The sequence below is a fragment of the Alternaria alternata genome, assembly GCF_001642055.1.
Source record: "Alternaria alternata strain SRC1lrK2f unplaced genomic scaffold CC77scaffold_10, whole genome shotgun sequence".
NCBI lineage: Eukaryota > Fungi > Ascomycota > Dothideomycetes > Pleosporales > Pleosporaceae > Alternaria > Alternaria alternata.
The window spans coordinates 21,761-42,523 of NW_017306199.1; the positions used below are offsets into that span (position 1 = coordinate 21,761).

The following is a 20,763-nucleotide window of genomic DNA, read 5'->3' on the forward strand; positions in this document are numbered from 1 at the left end:
GATCGTTCTGGTATCGAAGGTGATATTCGAGAAGTGATATGCGCCGGGGGGAGGATGTAAGGCTGTTGGTAGTGATATTGGCGGATGCGACCTTACGGAGGGCGAGTTTCGCTGTTGGGTGTCAGGAGAATTCGATGGTGTATCTGGAGAGTAGAAGGCTATAGGGAGAAAAGAAGTCGAGGAAGAACATCAAACCGTGGTTGAAGGAAGAGAACTCGGGGACCAGCCTGGTGGCTGCGGAGATTAGGGGCGGATGGGGAGAATCTTTAGTTAGAGATGATAGAAGAGATCACACCAGAGGGATAGAGGAGTGTGGATATGAATGATATGTTGGGTATCATTCAAACTTGATGTCCGAAGACGTTTTTAGCTTGCACTATCGATGTACACCATCGCGAAATAAGTACATGAAGATACTCTCCTTATACTGGGCATTCCAGAGCGTACCAGGTGTACGCCCCATTGTTACTAGGAGTAAAAGCCTGATCGAACGTCGGTGCAGTGAATCCCAATGCTAGAGTACAAACCCTGGTTGTGGAGTTGATAGCGTAGACACGACAGGTACGGCCTGCAAGATTGTAGTACTGGCACCGGGTCTTGCAAGTGGCCTGGGTCTGCTGAGCAATGTTGGTGTAGGTCACTCCTGGCCTTGGGTTACCGTTAACGCCACAGGTAGGTTGTGGCACAGGCGTCGGGGTAGGAGTCGGAGTAGGAGTGGGTGTAGGTGTGGGAGTAGGCTCAGGTGTGGGAGTGGGTGTGGGGGTAGGGGTCGAAGTTGAAGTCGAAGTTGAGGTAGAGCTGATAACATCTGTGCTAGTGGACGAGATGGTTTCTGTCGATGTAACAGTCGAGGAAGGCGATGGGGTTGAACTCGATGCTGAACTGCTTGTTTGAACGGTATTGGGGACAACGTAGACAGCTTTTGATTGTCAGCAAATGTTACGCAAGTCAGATCAGTGACTCACCATCAACACCGTCATTCACAGAACCACCGTTCTTTGTGTTCTTGAGATAGCAACGACCGTCACCTTTGCCACCAACAAACGAAGCGGCCACGCACTGTGCGTCTCCAGCGCAAGCTTGTGTACAACCCTCGAGACTTGCTGCGTACTGATTCGTGAAATCACCTCCATAGAAGTCAACTCCACAAGTAAGAGTCAGTGTACGTGAACCATCAGTGTACGAGCAGCCATCGTTCTCCGGGCAGGTAAAACTGGCAGGGCACTGTTTGGGGGTATCCGGCGTTGGAACAGGCATTGGTGAGGTATCTCTAGAGATCACAGCTACTCCGATCACGTTGGAACTAATGGCTGAGTCAATGGAAAGTTGGTAACGAAGCAGAGTAGTCTATACTTGGGCTGAGCCGCATTGAGCGTGCTTTTGAGGTAGCAGTTACCACCCACGTAGCTTGCAGCATTGCACCCCGCGGTCGTGGAGCATGCTCGGATGCAACCTGCTAACGTAGATGTCTATGAAAAGATTAGGGGTCAAATCGATGCATCTCACTGCAGAGTTGGCCATGCTTACTTGTGCCAATTGCAAATCGCCGCCGTAGTAGTCAGTCGCACAGCTGACTTGGAGAGTGACCCCATTCGAGGTGAGGGAGCATTGGTCGTCCTGGGGGCAGGTGGGGGACGACGGGCAGATCGACGAGGCTCGCAGTGCAAGCGCAAATGCGCGGAGGGCAGGTGCCATTCTGGAGTGTGTTTTCGAGAAGATGCGAAGCTTGTCTTGTTGACAAAAAAGACAGCGGGCTTCACAGCTTTATGCATGCTTACCGTCACCTGTTACGGCCAGGGCGTAGAGGAAAACTGCCTAACGGGGAAGCAATGCGTCCATCGCAAGATTTTGCAAGACTTCAGCTCCGGATTTGCAGCCTTTCAATACTCTCCAGATCTGTGGCTTGATGCTCTGTTCAAACTAGCATCTGTGATCGCGGATCATGTACATGAGGCTAGCGTTGAGAGCGGGTCGTGGTGATCCGGGGTTAGTTCAGGGGTGCCGCCGCAGTCTAGACCGAGGTCGCGGCTAGAAACGTAAACAGCGAGCACAAAGACAGACTTGGCGGACTTCACAAGGGGGTTAGCCATCTTTGACGGCATTACCGAAACAGGGTGTGTCGTGAAAGCCTGAAGCTCGGCCTCCGCCGACAACGCCCTGGAAGAGTCCGTTCCAGCCCTCAACTGACAACCAGATCTCGAGCGTGACCACGTTACTGGCGCTTTGGTGCGTAAGGGTGATGTCGAGGTTGCAGATGTCGAGTCTATCCACACTCATAGAAATCCTACGTAGGTATTATCATCGCGATTAGCAAAGTCTGCGACACCGAAGTGCCCGATGGCGCTAGAATAGACTACCTTAGTACCAGAAAGGTGAAGCGCGGGTATGACCTTGTAGGTAATGGAGCCCTCCCTCTGGGTGAAGCTGATACAGCGGTGGGTAAAAAGTGACTCAGGCCGATATCGAGCGCTAGGAAAAACCTGAATTGGCAAGCACGTAACGTTGTGATAGGATGAGTGTTTAACTAGCGGGGATCGCTTATGGACGTCGATTCTAGTCGACTGTGTTCTGATGAAGGTTCGGTGAGACCGTACTGATACGTAGATCTAGAGTAACGACCTTCCCATGACCTCGGCAGTGTCTTGGAAAGTACTGCGTGCCAGCTTGGCAAAATTTTCGGCGCTGAGAGAATGCAGGTCATAGGTATGGACGTCTGCAGTGTCGCGCAAGACTCAGATTACCTTTCGGACTAATACGTTTGGGTCCTCTATCGCAGCACCGGTATCGGCTCTGGTCATGGGTAGCAGGTGCTTGGAGTGAATTATGTTGCTGTGTCGAGTTTCGGGAGTGATACATGTGTATGGAGGGCAGCAGGCTTCCATGTATGAGTGATATGGGAAGATCATAGCGCGATTGCGCAAAGGCTTTCAAAGCGAACAGCTCAAGTGAATAAGAGTAAGTCATGACCAAGGCAAGAGAGTCGCAGGCTGCACCGACGTTGAATGTGGTTCAAGGGTCCACCGCGAACCGTGGAAGGCAAATGTAAGGTCCCTTCACCTCTGCCAACGCGCGCATTCCAGAAACTGCAAACAGTCTCCTGCCTCCACAAATTTGATCGCACACTTGAACCTCTTCGACATCCTCACTACTATATACCACACGCCCTGTTTACGTCACATTCTAGCCTAGTACTGTTCATCAAAGAAGAGAAAAGAAGAACGCCACAATGTCTCCAAACGGCCCTGAATCCATTCCTCACGCTATGGCCAATTTCCTCGTCACGAAACTCACAGATGCTACGATCTGGGTCCAGGAGAAGAACAACGAGAGGAAGGAAAAGGCGCGACGCCTTGCTGATGAGCAAGTAGATCGCGAATCCAACGACACACGCCGACGCGCATTGGGTAATATAGAGGGCGAGGATAGGAGCCTGATGGGAGATTGGCAGGCCGAAGAGGGAAGGCGTCGTCCACAGGAGAGGGAGAATTAGCGTCGTTGATGGGGCACATGGGTTGGCTTTGTCGTGGTGGAGGAGAGGGAATTAAGTGGTACACTGGCGATTGAGTTTTAGTAAGAACATCTTAGTTCTTCTCTATACTTAGTACTACACTGTATCCTCGCGGCAGAGTTGAGAAGAACGGAATGCTGCCATTCAGATGAGACAGAGTTACGTCACAAGATTTGATTCACGTAGTGCTTGAGCCTTCGATGGATCCTCATCTCCAAAGGCTACCTACAGATACCTTCTTCATGAACCTTAGTGCTGCCGAAACACATCTACTTTGTATGCATCCGGACATCAGCACGCCTCACAACGCAATTCAGAATCTCGACCAGTATGGCAATCGTAACCACGCGCACCCGATTCAGTAGCTGCTCACCCATACCGGTCGCTACGCTGGCAAAGAAGAAAACGGGCGCCAGGAATACGTCGCGCTCGACGTTCTTAGTCCAACTCAGCTGTTGCAACACGGCAGTGTACATACCAAGTGCGATCGCCATCCTCCAGATAACGATCAGCAGACTCCTCGGACCCAGAAGTGATGCGCCGAGCAAAGTCACTGCGTACAAGATCAGGACAACCAGCTGGGCATTCCGTGCTAGCAGCGGGCTAGTGATCGTGACTGGCCCCATCGTGCTGTGTTGGGTGAATATATCGGTCTTCTTATCGCTAATGCTGGGCCTAGCGGGCTTCTCCGCTTCCAATAGACCAATCCCGCCAACCTTGATCGTGATGTGTACTGACGGGTTGGTCGTGGCATCAACGTTGCTACAATGCGCGCGATCGTGTTCTGCCAACGCTTCTGCAATCTTGCTGGTGATGTACTCGCGAATGCCTTGGCTCAAGGAGCTGTCATCGTCGAAGATGTCGGATGTGAAGGACTTGCGATGACTGCTACGTCCATCTCCCGCGGTGTCCACCTGGTGCCCGTAGGCAGTCTCAACCGAAGGTCGAATCTGCTCAGAGATGGAAAGATCGGCCACAAAGTCGTCTAAAATCTTCTTTTCAAAGTCTGTATTCTTCTTTTTGGGACTGTTGTCTTCGGCTGGATCGCTGTTCTCGGAAGAATCGGAGTTGCCTGTGAACTGGTTAGTTGAGCCAAGGGTATGAAGAGCGCGTTAGCTTACGATGCTGTTCCACAAAGCTGTCGAGACCGTCAATACCACCTTTTGTGCGTGAGCTGTTGTTCTTGTCTGACTAGAATTTAGCATGTCTGACTTGACGCTTATACAAGAGGTACTCACTATACACAGTCTCTGAAATCTTGTGGGGGGAATCCAGTGGCAGACTGCTTCGCTTGTCCGCATCACCCGTGGTTGTTGGAAAAATACCCTCATTCATGGCCGGCTGGATCGTGGCGATGTCTTGGTCTGCGTTCTGGGCCGGACGCTGAGAAACAACACGCCTCATCGACTGGGTAAATGGACTCTTCTTCTTGATTCTGTGCTCCGCCTTCAACATCGGCAGTGTAGGTTGCACATGTGAGGGCGTCGCACCGGCGATGTTCAGGTTATCGGAAGCATCTCGAGTTGAAGATTCGCTCTTCAATGACCTTCTTCGTGCTTCAGCTACTGTTGATTCAGTATCTATATCGCGACCCTCTTCATCTTTCGAAAGCCGCGATGAGCTATGCGAGGAACGCTCACTGGGCAGCAAACCGACCTGTTGGAAACCTGGAGGCATAGTGGGCGATGGCATCGGGCTTGACTCCACGGGTAGGGACGACTTGGTCAGGTCAACAGGGCTTGAGGATGCGCTCGAGCTGGGTCGATGTTTGAAGATCTCTCGGAAGCGGCTCGACTTGCGCTCGGCTCTTGGTGTCATGTTGGCGGGAGCACTCAGGCGGGCCATACTGTTGTCTTCCGCAGCGGCGAGGTCGATTTTGTGTGTCTTGAACGACGACCCTAGTGGGGCAGGTGAGGTGGGACAGTCGTGTGTGCGAGGTGGTATTCTCGTTGTCGCGATCGACTAAGCGAGAGTCACAGTGAAGGTGAGCCCGGGAAAGTTCTAACGCGCTAACGTCAACGAAAATACTCTTGAAAGAGAAAATGAAGTGGCGCACGATTGTTTATAACGACTGGCTAGCCCTTCGAAGTTGTAAATACAATTTCGCCATTGTGCTTGCTTGAATCGAGCCATTGAATTGATTGCTTGCACAATGACGCAAATGACGAACCGAATGGAGTCGGAAGACTGAAAATAATGATAAATCATGGTTGAAGAATCACAGGGCCTGTGTTACATCGTTTTGGGCCAAGTGTCCTGAAATTCTACCTCGTCAACCTTGGATTTGATCAACGATGGTTGTGACTGTGTTATCGGCTACTGGTGGAGGGTCATTGAACCCAACAAGCTTGGGAAATCAAGGTGAGAAGAGACATAGTGCGCGAACTCGGTGCGAGTGGTAGTTGTGGTAGTAAACGTGTGAGCGTGCGCCCCGGACTGCTTCCCATGTTATTCCGTGCGATAGCGCTGCATGTCGTGTAGCGAACGAGGGCTGGAACAAGTTGACTGATATCAACTGCCCCGGAAGAACGAAGGTTACAAGACCCTGCCTGAAGATCCGTGTGTAGTCTAGGGTTGTGTATGAAGGCGGTGCGTCCCGACGGCCACATGGGGTAGTCGGGCGGATGACGTAGGGTGATGGCCCGTGCACTCTCTACGCCTTTGCGCTATTGCCCCTGTACATCCTCGAACACCATCACCATATCGCGATAGCACGAGCGGTTTTCCGGGATGAAGTATCGCGCAAGGCCATGTCCTCAACGTACTCCACTTGCATGCTTCCCGTGAGGCTTTGCGATACCCGAGGCCTGGAGCGACAACAAGCGATGTCGCATTGATTGTTGTTCCATCTTTGGTGTTCCGCATCTCTCGCAGATGTTCATATCACCATCTTCTCGAAGTTCATATGTTCTACGTGAGAGCCCACAGTATGCATAATCCTACCGCTTAGCATTAATAGCTGCTTGGCGCCAGCACGGTACTCATCCATAAAATTCGAATGCAATTCGTCCATCCAGCCCTTCGATTTGGAACAGATTGACGCCTTGGTCAACTTCAGAATGAAGCCATCGCTGCTACTCGTCTTCGCCGGCCTCAGCTCAGTGGCTTTGGCCAACGTCGGCACACCGAGTAGAGAGAGCCAAGCCCATGCGACAGGTAGCACACCGGGCGCCGCCCAAGTCAACATGGCCATTGACGAGGCGCATATAGCACAGGATCCGATGATGATGGGTGCCATGTCCTCGAGCAACGGCGACGACTCACCTCGCCACCGACAAGAGAAGGCGCACCTCCTCAAGAGGATGGATAAGAAGAGCGGTAAATGGGGAACGAGCCATCCGCGATACCGACTTCTCGAAGCATTGTGGGCATATACCAATTACCGCGAACGTCACATGGCTGAGTTGGACCGATGGCGAAGCTTGTACAAAAGCACTGGAAAGAAGCAGAAGAAGGTCAGCGGACCATGGATGTTGTTCTCGCAATCGCTGATGATGCCATAGGTGTTGGAGAAGGCGGTTGGCTACACAAAGAAGCTGGACGAAATCGAAGAACTGATATACGTCAACGCGGCTGTCTCGCGGAGCATCGCTCGTCATGCGATGGAGTTCTACAGTATCGACCAGGCGGAGTTAGATGAGCACATAAAGCAGGCCGAGAAGAACCAGCGGCAAGCAGACAAGTTTGCGACGGCGCAAGCATTGAAGCATTTCGTACGAGATTGGGCCGACGAAGGTCTCAAGGAGAGAAGCGAGGCCTTTCCATGCATCTTGACCACGTTGCGCGACATCAAAGCAGAGTCTCCAAATGGTGCATCTCTCAAAGTACTGCTGCCAGGCTCTGGAGTCGGCCGGCTAGGCCATGATGTTGCGAATCTTGGAGGTACCTTTGTTTCAAATCGTGTACAGCACAGCTGCTGACCTTGTGACAGGGTTTGAGGTGACGATCAACGAGTGGTCGATGTTTATGAACGTTGGTTATCGCTACATGGAGGCACAAAGGCATGCGAATGCTGTCACCATACACCCCTTCATCGAGGCGATGTCGCACCATGCCACGAAATCCGATATGACGCGAAGTGTCACAGTGCCCAATATGATTCCCAACCCTGCTGTATTGCTCGTCGAGGGCGATTTCAACACCGCCTTCAATGACCAACCAGGCCACTACGACGTCATCGTTACTCACTTCTTCATTGACACGGCCCGCAATCTCATGGCTTACTTCGACACCATTCACCGACTGCTGAAGCCTGGCGGTAGATGGATTAACTTTGGCCCACTTCTCTATGGTACCGGGCCTTTTGTGCAGCTCAGTCTGGAGGAGATCATCAATGTTGTTGGAGAGATGAACTTCATATTTGAGGATATAGGTAATGAGTGCGGTGAAATGACTTTCGAGCACGAGAAGGTTCGGAGCAAAGAGGCGGAGTACGGCTTCAACAGAAAGGCGCTGACTAGGTATGCGTACCTTGCGCAAGTATGGATGGTGAGAAAGACTTGAGATTGTTTCAGTCATGATCATTCATAATACGATGCGCGAAGTGGTTTACGGCGCCATGGTTCGTAGCCGAGTCGACAATAATACGCTCTCCCAACCCTGACGGCCACGTGAATCGAATGTTAAGCGCGTACATATCAAAGAAGCTTTACATATGAGATATTCCGTTCCAGGTGCTAGGAATGTTCCTCCATTAGAAACAAAGGATTTCCACCATGTTGCTGGACCTTGTCTGAGTATTCGGAGGATACTAGAGCTTTCTTCGCGATTTATTTTCCGCAGTTTCAATTGTAGTAGAGCTAGAAAGATCTTGCAGCGAACCAGCCTCTACAAATAGCGTTACAAATCGCTGAAACTAGCCATACACACATGGCCTACTTGTTGGGGTAATGTGATCCAATATCTGTAACTTAATTCATAGCTCGAACTGTTTTTCAGCGAGAGCTACGTTAGCTGTAACTACCAAGAGATCTTGTCTAGCTGAAGTTGCTCAACATGGCCATAGAATTTCACTCCTTCACTACCCCACTGGCCCTCGCCCTCGCCGTAAGATTCCATGATCGTGATGTACTTATTCCTCTGCTCTTCAACGGGTTCCAATTCCCCATCTTGAAACCACTTGTTGAATGTGAAACATGCATTCCTGGCTGGAAGGTCCAGGAAAAACGTTGTGAAATACGTCAGACCTGTTGCCGGGCTCGTGTGAGCACCGCTGAATCGCGTGTCTGGGCCAACGGGAATCATCTCATGCAAGCCATTTGGGTGCCAGACTGATGCGAACGCGACCTTAGTAACGCCCTCGACATCCGGTTCCATGCACCATGTGTTCAAGACTTCCCCCGTTTCAAGGAAAAGCCAGAGCGCAACATAGCCTTTGCCAACCTGGAAGTTGCCCCACTGTCTCTCGAACAGAGCGAACGATTGCTCTGTGTCTATCTTGTATTCGACATCGTCTACAGTGAGAGTACCAGAGACCCGTGTAGTAGGATTTGCCTTATTGTAAAGCTTTAGCACCAAAAACTTGTACATGTCGTAGGGAGAACTCACCCAATACCATGACCATCCCGGCAAAGAAGTCGAATAATCTGGATCAGGTCCTCGACCCATCAATTGGATTCCGCCACCGCCTCCGTAGTAAAAGTTGCCTCCAGTTGGTTTCAAGATCGTGTCTAACTTGACGCCCGATAACGCGAGGGTGTGGTGTGTGCCGGTCCACTTGTCTCCATCAACAGGGCTAATGACGCTCTGTGCCACACTCTTCATTGCCAGAACTTGAGGGTTTCCAGACCCCTGCTCAAGGATGGAGTTTCCTCGTGATTTTTTCTCGGTCAAATCGTTTATTGAAATGAATGAGCCGAGCTTTTCAGAGCCTCTCATCCCTGCGTTGGTAGTCAAGTGGTATTTCCTGCCATCTTTGGTGGTGATAAAGTAGAGCATGAAAACGCTAAAACCTGTCAGCCTTATACAGGATCTGTTACGAGATCAAAGGCCTACTTGTTAACATTATTTAGGTCCTCGCTAATGTAAGCAAGCGTTTGCCTGACATCGTATCTATTGACGTTTGTCTTCCACAATTAGCTGTTGCCAATCCTCCTTCCTGATTTCTATGACATACCCCATCATTATCAAGGGTGGTGGGCGGATAGGCTCTCGGAGCCCACGATAGGGAGGTGGAATCCGACATTGCAACAATATTGAATTCTGGCAGGTAAGGGATGAATCATAGATACCTTCCTACCTATGTGACCTCCGTGCTTTATACATGTGTTGCGACCCTTCCTGCGCGATACCTATATGGTCACTTCACCCGGCTTGGATCTCGGACACCCAGATAAATGGTAGTCTCTCTTGTCGACCGGCCAAGCCTTGACGAATCTTGTAGCGGAGGGTGTTATACCAGTTTGGTATCTTGGCATTTGGCCGCGCGTTACATGGTCGCGCAGCAAGATTCCATCTCCACCGCGGACCCGCTGTCGTCTCATTTCTATTCCATTGAAATTTTAGTAGGAATCCTGAGATCTTAAGCATGATTTAGATCGCAAAAATGTCGGTTTCCTAGCCTAGTCTTAGCACTAAAAACCTGAAGTGATCGGGAGGAGACTCGGCCTCCAATACACGAGTGCACCTCAGATCTACGAGCATAGTGCTTGGTTCATGTGCAAAGTTTCTACCTTACTATCTACACATGGTAGCATGAATATTTGCATACGTGGCCTGTTTCTTTACGATACACCGGCGAAAAACAGATGTCGCGTTTGTAAGTCTTGTCGCCAAGCAAAACAGAGAGGTGAAGCAAGGCACTCTCTAACGATTAGTGAAGTCGGCCTCTAGCTAGCGGGTCAAGAGATCTTTCTACATGCATCGAATGCTACCAAAGTCAATCTGTTCTCTGCATCCATCGGCCCCTAGCACTCTCGCTCGTGGAACCTGACCACTACAGCTGGCTTCTTCCATAGCAAGTAAAGTCTGGTCTCCTTTAAAAAGTCAAGATCCTTGTTCACAAGTTCCCAGTCGAACTCAAACACCATCTTGGCTAAGATTATCCTCATCTCAAGGTAGGCTAGATTGATGCCCAGACAACTTCGAGGTCCCAGAGAGAATGGTTGACTGGCTTCTCTCACGTCTTGAGAAGTCCTGTCGATCCATCTCTCGGGCTTAAACTCCATCGGTTCATCCCAGTAACGTGAGTCGTGTTTTGTGGTCCAATGATCAACACTGACCGTCGTGCCGGACGGCACATGATGGCCGTCGATGACGGCACCGGGGCACGTTCGTGGCAATCCAAAGGGAGCAGGGGGGAAAATCCGCAGTCCCTCTTCGATAACAGCTTGCAAATACGTGAGATTTGCAGTAGAGTCACCCGTAATCTGATCGCAAGACTGGAATTGCGAGCGAATTTCCTGAGTAAGTCGAGCAAGGCTTTCGTTGTTTTTGAGTAAGAAATATGCGAGACCAGTGAGACATGTTGCCGTAGTCTCGGACCCTGCAACGATCAGTGTCATAGCCTGCTGTCGTAGCTCTGGTTCTGGAACATCGCTGCCATCCTTGCGAAGCAGATGAGAGAAGAAATCGGCACGGCTCTGAGAGCTTTCCATCTTGAGGCGTCTCGACAGCTTCTCTTGCGTCAACAACATATGCTGATGGAAATTCTTTGCCGCGCCTTTCGGGGCGACAAAGGGCAGGAATACGGTGATAATGGGAAGACGGTAGCGGAGGTTGCCCAGCATCATGAACCAAGTGGCGTCGATGATCAAAGAAACCCAAAAATTAGTTTGACCTTTGGCAACGGCATCGAATGACTCCCCGAATGCTAGATCACCTGTCTTTATCAGCTTTTAAAGCTCCTCCGGGATCCAAGGGGGGCCCTATGACCATACCAATTATATCGAATGTCAACCAGTTGAAAGCTTCCTCGAGATTGATGCCTTGACTTGCACTGCCTCCAATGCGACCAATCTGCCGAATGAAAAGGTCAACATAGTGATGGATGAAGGCTTCCTGATTGCGCAAGGATTGTGAGCTGAAAGCATGTGCCAGGTACCTTCTTTGTCTCGAATGCTGGGTAGGTTCAGTAACAGAGACAATACCCGGGTGATCGCCAGCCGTATGGTACCAGTCAGTTTTCCGGAAAAGCTGTTTTCCTTTGACTGCATGTCCATATATGTCCCGATATGCTTGTACAGTGGCGAACGATAGCTCATTTGGTGCTATCCTAACCACATCCCCTATCCAGCTTAGCTGTCATCATCCGTCTTTTCGGAACCCTGTATTGTACTACGACTTACCATATTTACGGTGTACCTCCTCAATGACGAACGGCCAGCGACCAGAAGTCCATTTCCGGATATACCACAGCTAAAGCCAACTTGTTAATCGAATCATGTTTAGGGTGGGGATTCCGAACCTCAGACACGGCGGCCAACCTCGGTCCAGGATATTTTGCTAGAGGATGAAAAGTCAGGCGATAAATGCATGTTACCACGCCATTCGTAATAACCTAAGACACCGATCAGTAAACTGTTACGACTTCAGAATACTTCAAAGTACCAAGATACTTGAATAGAAGCAGATTTCCAAGAAGAATAACAACAATTCCATGTTGGCCAAAAAAAAAACATTGACTAAGATGGCCGAAACTCGCTGAGAAAAGCCCAAGTATACATCTTGCCAAGTACTGACGTAGCTAGCCCACCTTTGATCCTCCGACCCTCCGCACCACCCTCCGCACCACCTCTGGCTAATATGGCCAACGTTCCACTTTATGTGCAGAGTGTGGCCTAGGCCCTTGCCACGATCATAAAGGGGAGCAACCACGCTGCGATAAATGCGCACCAACCAAATCTCAAGAACCCCTGGATGGGGCCGCAGCCGTCGGGGGCAGAGGCGACCACATGGCCAAGTTACGTGCGTGCTTCGACCAAGCCCACTATGGTAGTAGATATCTAAACAAAGCGTTCAGGGAACAAATGCTACGTCAAAGTTAAGTCTCCAAACCTTGGCAACGAATTCCAGCAAGCCAACTTATATTACCTCCATCTACGGATAGATATGCTATGATATCGAAATCCGGCTCAATTAGCTGTCCAAAGGACAAAGTCAGCAGGAGATACCTTCATCGCATACAACTCAACCCTCCGTTCCTTCTCACTGCTTGTCCTTCCCCCTCGTATCATCAGTCTAACCAGTCCTTCTCCCTTGCGCATGCCGTCCTTGCACGTTCTCCACCACACACATCGTGAACGACAATAAGTCTCAATCTCAGAGATTCATCATGCTTCCAGATTGTCATTCATGCTTAATATTGATATTGTACATTCCAAAACCGCTATGTAAAAAAAGCGAATCATCCCCTCTAGTAAGGTAAGAAGGAGAAAGGGGAGAAAAAAGGGCGGATTTTACAACGCCATTTCACCCAGATATGACACATGCGTGCTTTGCATCCGCAACAATCATGCTACCACCCCAGCCCACCCGCGTTCCTTACGCAGGTATAGGCGGCCCAGGCGGTCCATTCCCGCTCCCACCATCACCACCACTCCCTCTCGGCGGCGGTAAAATAGCAGTAGGAAGAGGATTCTCCGGGATCTTAATCGGCGCATTAGGCATAGCCTTCAACCGACCCGGTAAGTCCTCGCCTTTGATAACCTTCAATATCTCCTCTTTATCCAAAGTTTCATACTGTACAAGCGCATCAGCCAGCTTATCCAGCTCTGCCCTCTTACTCAACAACAACTGTCTCGCACTACTCTTGGCCTCGTCAATCAACCGTCGGACTTCATCGTCAATGAGGCGTTTGGTTTCTGGCGATACCATTTCGTAGTTTGATTTGAAATCTACGTTGCCGAGCTTGTCAGAGAAACCGCAGGCTGTGACCATGTTGTAGGCCAGGGAGGTGGCTTGTTGGATATCGCCCGACGCGCCGTCCGCGACGTTATCCGCGCCAAACACGATTTCTTCGGCCATTTTACCACCCATGGCTACTTGCAGCTGGCGGATGTATTGTTTGCGTGTGTGGTGGTGGTCCTCTTGTGGGAGGAAGAATGTGATACCCGCAGCATGGCCTCTCGGCAGGATAGTAGCCTTGTGCACGGTGTTGAAACCCTGAGTAAAGAGACCAACAAGTGCGTGACCACCTTCGTGATAAGCGGTATGAATCTTGTCTTGGAGGGGAACGGCGCGCGACTTCTTCTCAGCGCCCATGGTAATCTTGTCCTTGGCCCATTCCATGTCATTGAGAGAGACGAACTTTGATTGAAGCTTGGAGGCGCGAATAGCGGCAGAGTTTGCGAGGTTCTCTAGCTCGGCACCAGAAAAGCCTGGGGTGCCGCGGGCGATGGACGAGAGATCGATATCGGGAGACAGGCGGATCTTCTTGGTGTGGTACTTGAGGATGGCAAGTCGGCCACCAACGTCAGGGAGTTCGACCTGAACATGGCGATCGAAACGACCGGGACGGAGTAGAGCTTGATCGAGAAGTTCGGGGTGGTTGGTCGCAGCAATGAAGATGACACCGGTGCTTTGGTCAAAACCATCAAGATCGTTCAGAAGCTGGTTGAGGGTCTGGCGGTGGTAGTTGGCGTCGCGTGACTTGCGCTTTCCGCCTATCGCGTCGAGTTCGTCGATGAAGACAATGGCAGGAGCCTTGGATCGAGCAGCCGTAAACAGTTCGCGGACACGCTTTGCTCCGACACCGACATAGACCTCGTCGAACTCGGAACCAGACATGTAGAAGAAGGGGACGCCAGCTTCACCTGCGCAAGCACGAGCCAGCAGTGTTTTACCAGTACCGGGAGGGCCAACGAGAAGTACACCTTTGGGAAGTCTGCCACCGAGCTTATTGTACTTGTCGGGATTCTTGAGAAAGTCGACAACATCGAGAAGTTCTTCCTTGGCCTCGTCGCATCCGTGAACATCGCTGAAGCGGGTGGTTTGCTGCTCGGGGCGGACTTCAGCAGTAGTACCGCCGCCGACCTTCTTGAGGACACCGCTGGTCTCAACGAAGAGTGTGATGAGAATCAGGGAAACGTAGCAAGCCAGGGCGAAACCGAACATCCAGCGCACCCACTTGAAGACGACGTTCATCATGGACTCTTCTACAACGACGTAAACGGGGTCAGCCTTGACGCCAGTGCCGCCCGTAGTCCTTGCGACCTGAGCGTTACTAGCATTCGCACCGACAGCCTGGCTGATAGCCTGTCGCTGTTGCTCGTTGAGACCCGACTGTGCGCCGCCTTCCTGTCCCGTCTTTGCCAAAGCATTGTTGTAGATCTTGTTGATTATAGCGCTGGTAGCGAAACGTCCAGTGTTGTACCGGTCGACGATGACTTGGTGCATATCGGCGCGCACGAGTGCAGAGTAGAAGGAAGCCTGAGCCGGTACGCTGTTGGGGCTGGCGTTCGCAGCCTGTTCAAGCCGAGCGAGTTGATCGTAAGAGGGTTTACCGAAGAGCGAGCGCTGTTGGACGAGGTTCAATCCGAGCATTCCGGGCTTGGCCAACTGACGAATGTGCGAGAGCGGGCCGTTGTGCGACATGGTCGTGTATTGCCGTGTTTTGAGGGAACCGAAGGGCGAGGCCATGAGGAAGGGATTGCATAGTCCGATGCGCGATGCTACAAAGTGTTAGTACGACGGGCCAACTTGACTCCTCTCGGCGACTGACCTGCGGATGTGCCAGAAGTGACAGATGTGGGTTTGGGAGCCTGAGACAGCGAAGATGCTGAGCGACGTGCATGCGCGCCAGCTGTCGACATGGACTCAGATGCTGTGATAGTAGAGAGCTGCCTCATACCGGTAGCCGCGGGCTTTCGCCCAAGGGCCTGCCACTGAGATCGCATGACAGTAGACATGGGAGGCCACAGTCCTGAGGTGACAGAAGCGACGTTCTATATCTTTATAAGTAGGGGTTCAATGACGCGATGTCGGACTCGTGGCAAAACGTACCTGCAAAGCGCCGGCCGCGTGGAAGGCCAGGGCAAAGTATTAAACAGCGGCAGAGGCCGCAAAGTCTATGAGAAGCACCAGATGGAAGAAAAGGAACAGGCGCGCGTGGGCGTTTGTGAAATCGTGGCGGCGAGATGCCACTGAGCGTTAATGGTGAAGCACAGTATGGAAAGCGACAGAATAGGCCAGTGCTCAGATGGATCGTCAATCCGAGAGACCCTTGCATATCTCCGCTTGGCGATACATCTGACGTTGTCCACGTCTCGACATCGGCGTGACATAAGCAGACGCCGACTTTGCCAAATTTACCCTGCTATCGTCTTGCGCCAGCTGCGCCGTCACATCTTCAGTCAATATGCAGTGCAGTGCGCTGCGACTGCATGTGTGTCATGCGGGCCCAGGACCACTGGATTGATGACGTAGGTGCCCAAAGTATTGCTGATAGATTTCAAGAACCACGAATAGTCAAATGTTCATGCGTAAAGATGTACTGTGCACAAGGTATCGAAGCGTGTCTAGCTCAAGATCGGAGAAGATGCAGTTGTTAGAGTACGGCGCACCTCGGCTGGCGGGGTAAGAGCCTCATAGCTCACCGCGTGTTATGATCAATTTACAAACACCTCCATCATTCCAAAAATTTACACTACTGTATACGATCATGGCAGCTCCAAGGTGGAAGAAGTTGTATGAATATGCGGCATGTGACGTACGCTCACCTTACCTGACTGTACCCAGAATCATGGCTAAACATGCATAGCTCGCTGATGGTCTACTGAAGTTGCATGTCCCAGGTGCGGGCTTCCTCGCTGACATCAGTACGACTTACCTTTCCAAACCCCATGTTGAATCAACCGTTGACTCTATCGTCAGGACCGCTGCTTCACACATCCAGCATCCCAAAGCCTGAGCCCAGAAAGGTCCTCGCGCCTGCATCAACTTTTCTCATGATCCCTAAAGCAACCAAATCCTTCCCAACCCCACCCAAGATGCCAGAAACCATGCCAGCTTCCAACCTCTCAGACTCCAGGCCGTATGCAGACTATACTGAGAGCGGCACCATTGTAGTAATCAGCCAACCCGCGGGACAGTCGTGCGCAGTTGTCGGGGGTATAATGGCAGCACGCATGCAGCATCTAGGTGCAGAGGGGATTGTAGTCGACGGTCGGGTGCGAGACATTACGGCTCTCAATCAGACGCAGCTTCCCATCTGGTCCAAAGCGACATCTGTCATCGGCGCAGGGGCTGAGACCAAGTTTCATGCACACAATGTGCCGGTAAGGATTGGCGAGACGGTGATTGAAGCAGGCGACATCATAATGATAGACCCATTTGAGAATGGTGTGGTCGCGGTGCCTCAGGGCAAGGTGGAGGAACTACTCGAGTTGCTGCCTAAGCTGGTCGAGGCGGACGAGAAGGTGGTTGCGGATGTCGGAAGCGGCGTGAGCGTGGAAGAGGCATTCAGGAGGCACAGGAACTAGCCACAGCCATTCCGTACTGCAATAGCACTCTGTTGGAGAAATACATGGTGTGTGGTGCGGCCAAGTCAGAGACCACTGAGATGGCTTAGAATTACATGACGCCGCTAACCTCAGGAATGCTTGGCGCCGCCCATTTTCGTGATGCCGACCTCTCGCAGCTCTCCGAATCATCACCCACTCCTCCCGCTACCACCTGCACCCCAACTCGAGGACCCCCAATTGCCCCGGAGCATTCACAATGGGTATCACCGACTTCTTCACCGACGTCTGGGAGACCTTCTCCCACCCCTCGGCCGACGCCGAGGGCCAACCGCCTGTCCAAGGTGGCACCAGCACCAACACGCCCGCTTCCGGCACCGACGAGGAGAGCTCCGAAGAAGCCGATGTCAACAAGCAGGACGCGAAGAGCGGCGGCGACTCCGGAGAGCAGGGACACAAGCCCAGTGATGGTGGTGAGGATGAGCCGGAGGAGGACGAGGAAGAGGAGGAGACGCCGGACCCCAAGGAGCAACTCGAGAAGGGTAAGTTATCCCGGACCCAGGAACAAAACACCCGCCGCTTGAGTGGCGCATTGCGGCTCTATATGGCTACGGTTGGGGATGCATTCTCCGATAAAGGCATCTACAGAATCGAACCACCGCAAGCTTAGAGCCATCGCAGAGAGCACCGTGGCTGACAACCCCATGCAGAATGCGCCGAGTCCAAGGAGTGCCACGGCCCCAAGCACCACTACGACGAGTGCGCTCAACGGGTGACAGGCCAGATTGAGAACGACGGCAAGGCCAGCGAGGACTGCGTTGAAGAATGTATGTCAATATTCCACTTCCCAACGTCACCCCCTTCCTTTCCTCTAACATAACCACAGTTTTCCACCTTGCTCACTGCGCATCCCAATGCGCTGCCCCCAAGCTCTTCGCTCAGCTCAAGTAAACCGCCCCCAGCCGATCCTCGTCCTTCTTCCTATAGCGAATACCCATGTGTTGGTAGCAGGTAGTTGGAACGTAGCCGTTTCGGAAATGAATGCAAGCATCAAGACATTATCACACGCAATGGATGACTGTACATATTAGAGCCCGTGTTTAGAATATCACTGTACTTGTATCTTGCCCGAGTCAAACATTGGTACACATCATCGAGAACAAGTTGTAACAAAGCGTGTTGGTCATATGCGGACATGGATCCCATTACGTACATGACAAAGACAGAGCCAAGGAAAAAACCAGTCCCTCCCAAACAGCCCAGACCAAAGGAAAATCCTAGCCTACGACGAGTATCCCTCATCATAGTCGTTGTCGTCATCGTCATTCTCGTAATCCTCACCAGAATCCATATCCTCAAGTAGTCATCGCTCCGCTCCCGGAACCCCACCATTTACTTCGACATCACCCCTCTCTCCAGCACCACCAACAACAACACTATCGCCATCGACATCCTTTTTCAATCTCCCCTCTCTACTAGCGAACCCCAGTCGCTCCACCCCCAACATAAGCGGCAACGGCAACACCAATGCACAGACCACGGCCTGGAAAACCAACGCCCAGAACATATGACCAGGCGGTCTATCCCCTCCCTTAGCCGCCTGGCCCCTACCCGCCTTCTGCACTTGTTCCAGATCCACCGGCCGACCGTCTTTAAGCTCATTCATAACGACGATGAAGATACCACCAAAGACCTGCCCGCCAACCCAGCAGATCGTGCTCGACACCTCTGGCGAGGCCGGAAAGCTAATCTCGACCAGATACTCCAAAGCAATGGGCAGCAGGCTGAACGAACACGCGCCCAGCACCGCACTGAGCACATACGGCGCTGCAATGCTGCGCGTCTGCGGCGCCCAGATCATGGCTAGATACGCGGCTGATAGGATGGGGCATAGGATCTTTATGCCGAGGAGGTAGGCGTGCGTTTTGTCGGCGATGGGCGAGGTGATGGCACATGCGACGAGGCCGACGACGATGAGGACGGCGCCGCAGATGCCGGCTTCGTCCTCGGTGTAGCCGTATGGGTACAGGATTTGGTTGAGGAGAGAGGTGAAGGCGTTGAAGAAACCGGTGTAGATGCCAAAGGTGAAGAAGACGAGGTAGAAGGACGGTGTGCGTAGCATTGTCCTGAGGGAGGTGGAGATGGGGGTTTTGCTTATGGCGGACGAGGCGCTGGGTGGTGAGGGGGGAGAGGCGGGTATGAAGAATGACTGTTTTTGTATTTCAATAACATGTCCGGACTTGGGTTTGGGGAAGTATGTAGGGAAGATGGGATAAGGGGGAGACGTACCGGAATACATGCTGCGGTTGCTATACATGATACAATCAACACTGTAGTTGGTACATCGCCCAGGAATGGGTTGATCAACGACGCAAGCTGTGCCTTCACGTTAGTATGTCTTGCGATTTACCTATATTGTTCAAAAGTGCATAACATACCGCTGCCCCAAACGGATTTGCCAAACTCGCCAACGCTGTAGCCCCCACCCTTCCTCCCTCCGTAAACCACATATCGCTATACCGCGTCGGCGCCGCTAGCACAAAAGGCTGCGCCAGCCCTGTCAATATCTGACCCACCATGACCGCGCTGAATACGTTAGTCTTGGTCCCCGCATACCGGATCCAGTTCCCTGCCAAGAGTAAGATGGAGGCGGCAATGATGGAGGGTTTAGGGCCCCTGTGCAGGAGGTAGATTGTTAGTGGGGTGGATACGGCAAAGGCGAAGAGGAAGGCTGTGCTGAGCCAGTTGATGGTACTTTCGAGGACGTTGAAGTATTGGGAAGATGTGGTGGATATAGGGGCAAAGGTCAGCCACTAGGGATTGATTGTTAGTAATTCATATCTTGCGCCCCCCGCTGTCTTCAATGACAGGCAATTGTCTCTGGAAATTCGGTCATAGTGGCATCAGTAGCTCCGTCGGTGTTTAGAGCATGCTCGGGACCCTGACCCTAAAAGACCCTTCCCGTACCAACCGTGAAGAAGCAAAGAAGTCAACTTACATCCCAACTAACGACGATGTTCAACAACACCAACTGTCCCAAGCCAATCCACCTTCTCTTGTACACCTTGTAGTGCGTATGGCTGTAACTCTCTTTCTTCTTGCCTAGCCCGAATCTTCTCTTCTTGTGTTTTGGTCGCTGCTCACGTGCCTCATCTCCGTCTCCGCCATGTTCAACGCCGCCGGTAGTCCTATCTCTTCCAAAGTCGACTCGTCGCGAAGACGACGAGATGCCTAGCTCTTCGTCGTCCAGTGCAGCGTCTTCGGAAAGATGCGCGGCGTTCTTGAGCATGGCATCGTGGGTCTGGGTGTGCGATAAGTCGGCCATGGTCGTTATACGGATGCTCTAGCCGACAACTTCGTTCCTTGGACTTCCAGGGGTGCGCTGCGCGGAAAGGGTACCCGTCCCTCAATATATAAGCGCCGTATTGATCGCTCGGGCCAAGATCAATGGACAACGGTGGCCGTAAGTTCCCACGGCGGGTCAAAATGCCGGTGAAAAGCAGATGTAAAGTTGGTGTTTGTAGGTAACTTTGTTCTTCTCCGGGGTGCGCGCTGCGCACAAAACGGTTCCCGTCTCTTGTTGGACGTCGCAGTCCCAGTGATAACGCCAAATCAATACGTGGACAGATAGCCGCAGTTTTCCGAGGCGCACCAATATTGCAGAACCAGCTGTTCAATCAAGACCGTCGTTGTTGTCGTTCTTATCGCATCCGCGGTCGCCAGACGCCCGAGTTTGACATGTGCGACTACTGGAGGGCCATTGGCGTTGGCTAAATCATTGCCTCTGGATGAGGCAAGGGGTGAGCTAGTCGGGACGGACTTGCCGCCTTATTCAGCGCTAGTGGGCCGTTCTTTTGC

At 51.9% G+C, this 20,763-nt stretch overlaps 8 protein-coding genes across 8 annotated transcripts; 2 read left to right on the top strand and 6 right to left on the bottom strand.

Annotated features, from left to right (window-relative positions):
• Window positions 1-418: 418 nt before the first annotated feature.
• Window positions 419-1,695, bottom strand: CC77DRAFT_1049938 (hypothetical protein; the record flags this gene model as incomplete). Its single annotated transcript, XM_018527600.1, has 4 exons — window positions 419-919; window positions 966-1,303; window positions 1,354-1,469; window positions 1,528-1,695. 4 exons carry the CDS (start codon window positions 1,693-1,695, stop codon window positions 423-425), a joined length of 1,119 nt encoding a protein of 372 aa, XP_018385911.1. The 3' UTR covers window positions 419-422.
• A 2,082-nt stretch (window positions 1,696-3,777) lies between these two features.
• Window positions 3,778-5,353, bottom strand: CC77DRAFT_1008557 (hypothetical protein; the record flags this gene model as incomplete). The annotated part of the gene is made up of 3 exons (XM_018523539.1): window positions 3,778-4,580; window positions 4,630-4,695; window positions 4,747-5,353. The coding sequence occupies 3 exons, from the start codon at window positions 5,351-5,353 to the stop codon at window positions 3,778-3,780; spliced, it is 1,476 nt and encodes a 491-aa protein (XP_018385912.1).
• Window positions 5,354-6,216: 863 nt separating this feature from the next.
• Window positions 6,217-8,488, top strand: CC77DRAFT_1020190 (N2227-domain-containing protein). The gene is made up of 3 exons (XM_018524996.1): window positions 6,217-6,963; window positions 7,012-7,390; window positions 7,440-8,488. Exons 1-3 carry the CDS (start codon window positions 6,568-6,570, stop codon window positions 8,009-8,011), a joined length of 1,347 nt encoding a protein of 448 aa, XP_018385913.1. The 5' UTR covers window positions 6,217-6,567; the 3' UTR covers window positions 8,012-8,488.
• CC77DRAFT_1069890 (hypothetical protein) lies at window positions 8,240-9,628 on the bottom strand (the record flags this gene model as incomplete). Its single annotated transcript, XM_018529099.1, has 2 exons — window positions 8,240-9,452; window positions 9,624-9,628. The coding sequence occupies 2 exons, from the start codon at window positions 9,626-9,628 to the stop codon at window positions 8,468-8,470; spliced, it is 990 nt and encodes a 329-aa protein (XP_018385914.1). The 3' UTR covers window positions 8,240-8,467.
• A 591-nt stretch (window positions 9,629-10,219) lies between these two features.
• CC77DRAFT_1040377 (cytochrome P450) lies at window positions 10,220-12,124 on the bottom strand. Its single transcript, XM_018527201.1, has 5 exons — window positions 12,056-12,124; window positions 11,913-12,005; window positions 11,794-11,863; window positions 11,386-11,733; window positions 10,220-11,327 (listed from the first exon to the last, which is right to left on the bottom strand). The coding sequence occupies exons 1-5, from the start codon at window positions 12,104-12,106 to the stop codon at window positions 10,414-10,416; spliced, it is 1,476 nt and encodes a 491-aa protein (XP_018385915.1). The 5' UTR covers window positions 12,107-12,124; the 3' UTR covers window positions 10,220-10,413.
• A 450-nt stretch (window positions 12,125-12,574) lies between these two features.
• CC77DRAFT_1049942 (ATP-dependent metallopeptidase Hfl) lies at window positions 12,575-15,660 on the bottom strand. The gene is made up of 3 exons (XM_018527601.1): window positions 15,449-15,660; window positions 15,168-15,390; window positions 12,575-15,117 (listed from the first exon to the last, which is right to left on the bottom strand). Exons 2-3 carry the CDS (start codon window positions 15,352-15,354, stop codon window positions 12,989-12,991), a joined length of 2,316 nt encoding a protein of 771 aa, XP_018385916.1. The 5' UTR covers window positions 15,355-15,390; window positions 15,449-15,660; the 3' UTR covers window positions 12,575-12,988.
• Window positions 15,661-16,434: 774 nt separating this feature from the next.
• CC77DRAFT_1008562 (RraA-like protein) lies at window positions 16,435-17,856 on the top strand (the record flags this gene model as incomplete). The annotated part of the gene is made up of 5 exons (XM_018523540.1): window positions 16,435-16,887; window positions 16,952-16,973; window positions 17,085-17,447; window positions 17,616-17,732; window positions 17,792-17,856. 5 exons carry the CDS (start codon window positions 16,435-16,437, stop codon window positions 17,854-17,856), a joined length of 1,020 nt encoding a protein of 339 aa, XP_018385917.1.
• A 215-nt stretch (window positions 17,857-18,071) lies between these two features.
• CC77DRAFT_63332 (MFS general substrate transporter) lies at window positions 18,072-20,511 on the bottom strand. Its single transcript, XM_018532542.1, has 4 exons — window positions 19,904-20,511; window positions 19,344-19,718; window positions 19,195-19,281; window positions 18,072-19,114 (listed from the first exon to the last, which is right to left on the bottom strand). The coding sequence occupies exons 1-4, from the start codon at window positions 20,228-20,230 to the stop codon at window positions 18,269-18,271; spliced, it is 1,635 nt and encodes a 544-aa protein (XP_018385918.1). The 5' UTR covers window positions 20,231-20,511; the 3' UTR covers window positions 18,072-18,268.
• Between the last annotated feature and the right edge of the window lie 252 nt (window positions 20,512-20,763).

Bases quoted from the DNA above. Each gene is read 5' to 3' on its own strand.
- CC77DRAFT_1020190 (XM_018524996.1), top strand. From the start codon at position 6,568: ATGAAGCCATCGCTGCTACTCGTCTTCGCCGGCCTCAGCTCAGTGGCT. The intron at 6,964-7,011 runs GTCAGCGGACCA...ATGATGCCATAG, and splicing joins CTGGAAAGAAGCAGAAGAAG to GTGTTGGAGAAGGCGGTTGG. The intron at 7,391-7,439 runs GTACCTTTGTTT...ACCTTGTGACAG, and splicing joins TGATGTTGCGAATCTTGGAG to GGTTTGAGGTGACGATCAAC.
- CC77DRAFT_1040377 (XM_018527201.1), bottom strand. From the start codon at position 12,106: ATGGAATTGTTGTTATTCTTCTTGGAAATCTGCTTCTATTCAAGTATC. The intron at 12,006-12,055 runs GTACTTTGAAGT...TCGGTGTCTTAG, and splicing joins GCTTCTATTCAAGTATCTTG to GTTATTACGAATGGCGTGGT. The intron at 11,734-11,793 runs GTAAGTCGTAGT...TAAGCTGGATAG, and splicing joins GGAGGTACACCGTAAATATG to GGGATGTGGTTAGGATAGCA.
- CC77DRAFT_1049942 (XM_018527601.1), bottom strand. From the start codon at position 15,354: ATGTCTACTGTCATGCGATCTCAGTGGCAGGCCCTTGGGCGAAAGCCC. The intron at 15,118-15,167 runs GTCAGTCGCCGA...AACACTTTGTAG, and splicing joins CACTTCTGGCACATCCGCAG to CATCGCGCATCGGACTATGC.
- CC77DRAFT_63332 (XM_018532542.1), bottom strand. From the start codon at position 20,230: ATGGCCGACTTATCGCACACCCAGACCCACGATGCCATGCTCAAGAAC. The intron at 19,719-19,903 runs GTAAGTTGACTT...ATCAATCCCTAG, and splicing joins ACATCGTCGTTAGTTGGGAT to TGGCTGACCTTTGCCCCTAT. The intron at 19,115-19,194 runs GTACGTCTCCCC...ATACAAAAACAG, and splicing joins CAACCGCAGCATGTATTCCG to TCATTCTTCATACCCGCCTC.